Genomic DNA, 7,159 nt, shown 5'->3' with positions numbered 1-7,159 from the left:
TCTCTTTTCTGTAAATCGAAAATAAAAATAAAAAAAAGAATCTGTCAGTGCCCAGGAACGGGTATATTTGCTATACAGTAGGTTGATCTCTTTCAATTTTGATTGATTTCAGGTCCATCTTCATCAATGTTAGGCTTCCAGGACTAAAACACACACTTACTAACATTTATAGATTCTATTAAAAAAAAATATTGTTAGTAAATTAGAATTTTGACCCATGAAGCCCATCATTGATTAACCCTTTTAGTGCCAAATACAAATGTAAAATACAGTAGGTGCGAAAATTGGCAAGCAAACATTTGTATTCATCATAATGACCTGTGATGTTTACCTTATATAGGAATTTAAATAACAAATGTGAGTTCAAAACCCACTTCTTCCGACTGGCCTATCCCTCCCCCTCCTCCTAACATCTTTCGCTCCTCCTATCCTGCCTACCCTACCCCTCCATCTGTTCTTACTTATCCTATTGTTTTCCATTCGTCCACCCACCTCCTTTTAGTCTGATAACTCTTATGAGCAGGGCCCTCCTTCCTCACGTACTTACCCTACCTCATTACCTCACCTGTGCTCCTGCCCTGTTCTTCCCTTCCTCTACTTCATCTTCAGTCTCCTCGACAATTTTGACACCTACTTCTGTAATGATGCTGATTTTAGTTCTACCAGCTATACCCCTATTTATGCTGTATTTTATCACCACACCCTGTACGTTACCTTGTAATTTGTTTTTTGTTTGCTTTGTACGGCGCTGCGGACACTTTGTGGCGCCTTATAAATAAATGTACTACTACTACTACTGAGCTATGCTGGCCTTTTTACCTGATATTTTGAACATCTCTCACAGAGATGTTGGCACTCAAAAGGTTAAGATCTGTTTTAATCAATCAATTAAAATTGATCAAAAACTACCTTTAGTAAATAGTGTGTGTTTTGCTGCATACATTAAGCATTGCGAAAAAGATGCAAATTTAAGGAAAGTGTTGCTACACCACACTGCTCCGTGTGGCTCACTCACACCAGGGGTGAATTTAATAGGATGAGATTTTTTTTGGGGGCGATATTTTTATATTTTTTGGACAAACAGGGCTGAGCTATGCGTCTCCATTTAGACGCATAGAGCCAACCAGGCTAACTGCGTGTATTGCACTGTGACAGCCCTATACAAGCTGTCAGCAGGGACGGAGAAAGCCAGCTCACCCTGCTGTCAGTGTGAGATGAGCCTGCAGTGGAAAAGATGGAGTCAGCACTGGAGTCTGGTGTTGTAAGTAAACTGCCTGGTGTAAAAATTAAGGAGTATTTAATAACTTTTACTTCTCTCTGTGTGTTTTTTTTAACAATCTTTTTACAGGTGGACTACAAGTCCAAGGGGCCCCATTAATGCCCTGCATGCTGGGACTTGTGGTTCGCCAAGTCCCAGCATGTGGGGGAGGCCTGCTGGGACTTGCAGTTCACCTGTATAAAGCAATTTTTTGTATGGCTGATTTATCCGTATCAGGTTGGTGTCCACAGCCCCGGGTACCCCATCCAAGGCTGAACAGCCACAGTGAGCATGATACGGCATGGGGATCTTATGTAAAAATTGTCCCCTGGCTGTGACATGACACCACGTGCTGTTGGAGCCCAGTGCTGGTTTCAAAATACGGGGGACCTCCCGTTTTTTCGTGACCCATATGTTTGGAACCAGGACCGGTCCAAGAGTCCAGAGCTGGTTTCAGAAATATGGGGGACTTTTTTAAAAATATTTTTTAACACAAAATCGGACATTTCCTCAAATTTTCCCATTTTCAGGACTAAAATCGATTTTTTACTTTTGCTGATGAAATTGATTTTGCATAAAAATTATTTTCTTTTGACAATAAGATTTATTTACAGCGCCAAGGTACGGCAATGGGGTCTAATGTTGCCCCATCATATGCCAATTTGTTTATGTATCAATATGAAAAACATTACATTATGTTTAATATAATTTTTTCACGTTATATTAAGTTTTTCGTTAGATACACAGATGATTTATTTTTGGTTTGGACTGGTACTCAGGAAATGCTCAACCAATTTGTTGCTCATCTGAACTCCATTCCCGGGAGGATCAGATTTACATGTAATAGTAGTTTAAATCGTATTGATTTTCTAGATGTTACAGTATCAATTGAAAATGGGTCAGTTGTTACCTCATTGTTCTGCAAAACCACTGATAAAAACACCTTATTGCTTGCTACCAGCTTTCACCTTGGGAAGGTGGACATAATGGGAGTGCAAGTTTTTTGGGGGGATGGTAATAATGAGGTTGCATGTGAGTGTGGGAAAACATTACCCATACCTGAACTGCTGAAGCCATGTGTCTTCCTCCACTGTCCGATGTTTACACTTCTTTAGTCCATGCCTGCTGCCCTGCCCACCTCCACCGCAGTAGACCAGGGATCTCTGTGGGAGGTAGAGGCCAAGACTGAATGACAGTAGCAGGGTGCACTGGAAGTGACATGCGGACACCCGGCAAACAGACTGTGCTGTACAATCCTCAATACTGCCATTTCTTTACCCCAGCACAGGGTTATTTCTGTGCAGGCGTAACTTTGAGCTTTAGAAATAAAATGAAATTTCCTTAATGATAGGGGGGCAAGTGCCTAGATGCTGCAGTGAGTGTAGATACAACATACTCCAAGCAGAAAACAAATAATACAAATGTATTTCTTAGAGAAAAAATATAGTAACTAGCACAAAGGTATAAAGCTAGGAACCTATAAATAGTTAATATAGACCACAATTCTCCTCAAGAAAACTTACTCATAAATAATATTGATCTATCTATATACAGTACTACAAAACCAATAATAGATAAAACTAATTTTAGTTTAATAAAATACAGTTTTAGTATCCCTTTTCCAAAATATGAAATATTCCAAAATACATTGATACATCGAGACGTGAGAGTGTCTTAGATTTACATGTGCCCATCACATCATTCAATACACGGCGACCATCCAATGAAGTGGGTGTCGTCCCATAGGCTACGAATGGATGTTTATGCAAAACCTATGTACACAAACTTTGTTTTAGACACTAACCTTTTAAAATATTGATGAACATTATTAATAGTTTACTGGAATGGGTGGTGGTGCCGCGCTCTGTCACTGAAATTCTACAGATGTTTGATAAAATGTTGTTCTTTATTTGTTTACAAATGTAGCTTTTATACATATAGCAATTGGCCTTTTCAATACACTGTTCATTCAATCGGGCTGAAAGAGTGCATTCCTTCAAGGTCAATAGATATGATTTACAAAGTGGTACATGAATGTTGTGCCTGAATTACACAATATCAGAATACAATTAAACGAAAAAAAATGTGAAAATAGAAAAAAATATTGAAGAATTAAATAAATTGGGTCATGGATTGGATGTCCAATAAATTGTATGGTGTGTACACTCGGGTTGGATATGCACACAATTAAGTGGTAATTCCTGAAAAAAAGTTTACACAGTCTTGCAATGTGAAGAGGCGTCCCGCTATTTGTAATCCTTTATGATTTGAAATGCTTCCTGAAAAGGAAATGATGATACGTGTGCGCGCGGTGCTTCGTGTTTGGGAGCGTTTTTTTCTAAGTCGAGGTTGCTGGGGATCCCCGGGTCCTGGACTGGGTGTGCTACGTCTGTGTACTGTAGAGCACCGGCAGCTCCGTGTGTAACACGGCTGACCGGGCTTCAGTGAATGCAGACGCTGCTCCCTGTCTTGGCGAGGTGTCGCGGCTCACCGTTTCAGGATGTGGAGTCCTTTGCGGTGACCGCTTACCTCTTTGGACCGGACCCTGCTGGCTCGCCCTGCTCCCCCTCCTGTTTGATACTCACCACTGCCGGTACACTTGCTCCATGTCAGTCTCTCTCCGTCTTCCGTTACGTGGTGGCATGTGCACCCGCCGCTCACCTACTTGTGGGGTTCTCACATGTGTTGGTCTCTTGGTCGGCTTGAAGTGTCAGTGGTCATTGGTATGTACCCTCCAATGCGTTTCGGCTTTTGCCTTCTTCTAGGGAGATGGATTGCAAAGTGAGTCTCTCAGTTTAAATGTCCCTCCATTCTGCTCCTCTCTGATGTGATTGGTGGTTATTGTGGTGTCTCTGATTGGTCCTCAGAGCTCTCTGGTGAGAAACAGTCTGTTGCTGTTTGTCTGTGTCACTTTACTGACATAGTTGCTGCAAGTGTCTTTCTTATCTATCATAATTACATTGTACTTGGTTGCAGGAATCAATTCTAAACATAGGTATAATTTAAATACATAGTAATTGTTTATTGTACACTCCAAATTTTATTGCGGAGATATGTGTGTTTATTTGTTTTATCTTTTTTCCCGACTATGGCTTTCACCTCGTTGTCTAAGTTTAATCCCCGCGGTTTTAGTGTTTTTAGTTCATACATGTATTTGAGTTCGAGTTTATTTATTTTGTGTGTAAAGTCCCCTCCCCTCCAGTTATTTTTTACTTCTGCAATTCCTATAAACGTCAGTGTACTTGGGTCACCGTTGTGCTGTGTATACAATGGATAAGAAACATGAATATATTCTAAGTTTACCAAACCCCTAGGATACCTCATTATATTAGCAAATATTTAGAAATATGGAAAAAATCTAAAATTCAAAAAAAAAGTTCTGATCCTAAGCATTTCAGATATGGGAGACTCAACCTGGATGCTAAAATTCTAATTCAAAAAGAAAAACCATGACTGAGTACCTTTTAATTATATACTTTTTATTGATAATATCAGAAGTGTTGTCTTATTATACTACTAAAGTATAAAGTAGGAAGTGTGTTCGAATATTAAATATAAAAGTTGACAATCTCAATCGGCATCAGACAGTGAAAAGCAACTACGTAATATTGGTCATCATCATCGTGATCACCATCATCACCACCACCATGACCCGGTGTAGGCATCAGGCCTCAGGATGCTTCCTTTCACTTTTATTTGCATCCAAGTCTTCCTCAGTTGTATATCCAAGAACACTGCCGTATTTCGATTGGCCTAAACTTGCCCATTACTTTCTTAAACCCATTGAGCCTTGATAAACTGTTTTGCTGTCAAGTAGAGTTAACCAGTTACTCTTTACATAATGTGTAAAGCACTGTGCTTACCTTCTTTGAACTCTCTCACCAACGTTTGTCTGATTTCATGTTTTTAATTTTATCAAATGCTTCTTTAAAGTCCTTGTTTCTGAAAGTATATATTATCGGATTAAGCAATGGAATTATCACCGTATAAAACAAAGCCATGACTTTGCTTACTGTGGTCAATTGTTTTGTTGGGAACACATAAACAATGATTAGTGTCGCATAAAATATGGACACCACCATCAGGTGGGAGCTGCAGGTGGAGAAGGCTTTCTGTCTTCCAGTAAATAATGGTATCTTTAGAATTGCAAGGACGATGAACACATATGACATCACAATTATTATAAATGGAGTAAGTGTGGCAACAATACTCATTATAAAAGTCTGAATATAAATTATGGAGGTATCAGAGCATGAAAGTTGCAATATTGGTTCAAAGTCACAGTAGAAATGGTTAATGATGTTTGGTCCACAGAAATGCAAACTGCAGATAGATATAGCATTCACTAACATCAAGACAAAACTCACTATTAAAATAGTAATAAGTGATTTTACACAAAACCTGGGATTTATCACAGAATGATAGCGCAAAGGGTCACAGATGGCCAGATAGCGATCATAGGACATCACCGACAGAAGAAGACACTCAGAGGTTTCTGACATAGCAAAGAAATTAAACTGAACGATGCAGCCAATAAGTGACATAACACATCCGTCATACAGCACAATGTGCAGCAGGTTCGGGAGAATATCAGTCGTCAATATGATGTCGAATATTGATAGTTGGGTAATGAAGAAGTACATGGGGGTCTGAAGGTTTTTGCTCAGCAGAAATAAAATCATAATAAAAATATTGGCAGATATGGTCACCGAATATATAACGAGCAGTAGCAAGAACAGGAGAATAGAAGCATTTTGAAGATTTGGAAACCCAAGAAGAATGACTGAGGTGATGTTGTTACTATATGGTACCTGGGGCAGAAAAAAAAAAAATATTTATTTTGTAGTAATAGGCAACCAGCCAACACTGAGGTGGAGATTCCATTAAACACAATACACAAATAATGATAAATAACAAAACAAAATTGCTTATATGCACCATATTCCTCCATGAACAACCATTTATCCATAAAGTCAACCAATAACTCAATCGAATACACCCCTTAGAATGTTTACAAATAACTCCATTTTTTTACAGATGAAGTATGGGTATGTTCACTGCACAGATAAACAGCACTATATATGGGTTTCTTGTTTTTATAAAGGTTTCTTTACATGGTATTACAGTACTGTATGTTCACAATGTACATTTTTTGTGTTATTCTTCAACTCAATCACTTGCACTGGTATTTTGCAAATCATTTTACAATGACAGGATATTCACAGGCAAACCTTATTTTTATTTTCTGATTGGGCTGGGGGGAATAATCAAAAGAAAAAATGTTCACTATTATTCTGTGCATCTTTTTATATATTATAAACTACAATAATAATATATGAATTGTGGTAGGTTTTAGTAAACAACGCAAAACATGTAGAAATAGGATTCAACACGCGTCCTCCAATTTTTTTTTTTTAAGAACAGAATTTGTACCACACCATTGTTTATGTGTCACCTACACTAAAGTGCACAGGTTTAGTATACAGTACCATGATAAGGTTGCTGCTTACCTCGACTTCATCAGGAATTAGTTTTGGGTCCATGTCTGTTGATATAGTCCAATTCTACGTATAATAATATTTCATTGTAGGAATTTTGGCAAACCTTTCTAGGCTGTTATAAAATCTATCACACACATATACACTGTCCTACAGCCAAATAAGTGTTGCAGAAATATCATCTCAATGTACGTTCAATTTATACCTTAACGTGGAGTGTTTCATAGGTTTAGTTAATCCAAGGAGAATTCAGTTCTGAAATTATTATGGAAATTATAATTAGACTCCAGAGCTCTAATATTTGTATAATCCATAATGTAAAAAAAAAAAAAAATTTCATTGTTTTGAAGCTGTATTTTGTTAGTCTGCAATAAGACAGCAAGCTATGCTACCTTTGGAAACT

At 38.1% G+C, this 7,159-nt stretch overlaps 1 protein-coding gene across 1 annotated transcript; it reads right to left on the bottom strand.

Annotated features, from left to right (window-relative positions):
• Nucleotides 1-5,136: 5,136 nt before the first annotated feature.
• On the bottom strand, nucleotides 5,137-6,801 carry LOC146073461 (olfactory receptor 5A1-like). Its single transcript, XM_083180642.1, has 2 exons — nucleotides 6,769-6,801; nucleotides 5,137-6,069 (listed from the first exon to the last, which is right to left on the bottom strand). The coding sequence occupies exons 1-2, from the start codon at nucleotides 6,799-6,801 to the stop codon at nucleotides 5,137-5,139; spliced, it is 966 nt and encodes a 321-aa protein (XP_083036768.1).
• Nucleotides 6,802-7,159: the final 358 nt, after the last annotated feature.

This window comes from Crinia signifera, chromosome 4 (assembly GCF_055691185.1).
Source record: "Crinia signifera chromosome 4, ASM5569118v1, whole genome shotgun sequence".
NCBI lineage: Eukaryota > Metazoa > Chordata > Amphibia > Anura > Myobatrachidae > Crinia > Crinia signifera.
Note: the sequence above shows the minus strand (reverse complement) of the source record. Positions and strands in the feature narration are given on the sequence as shown.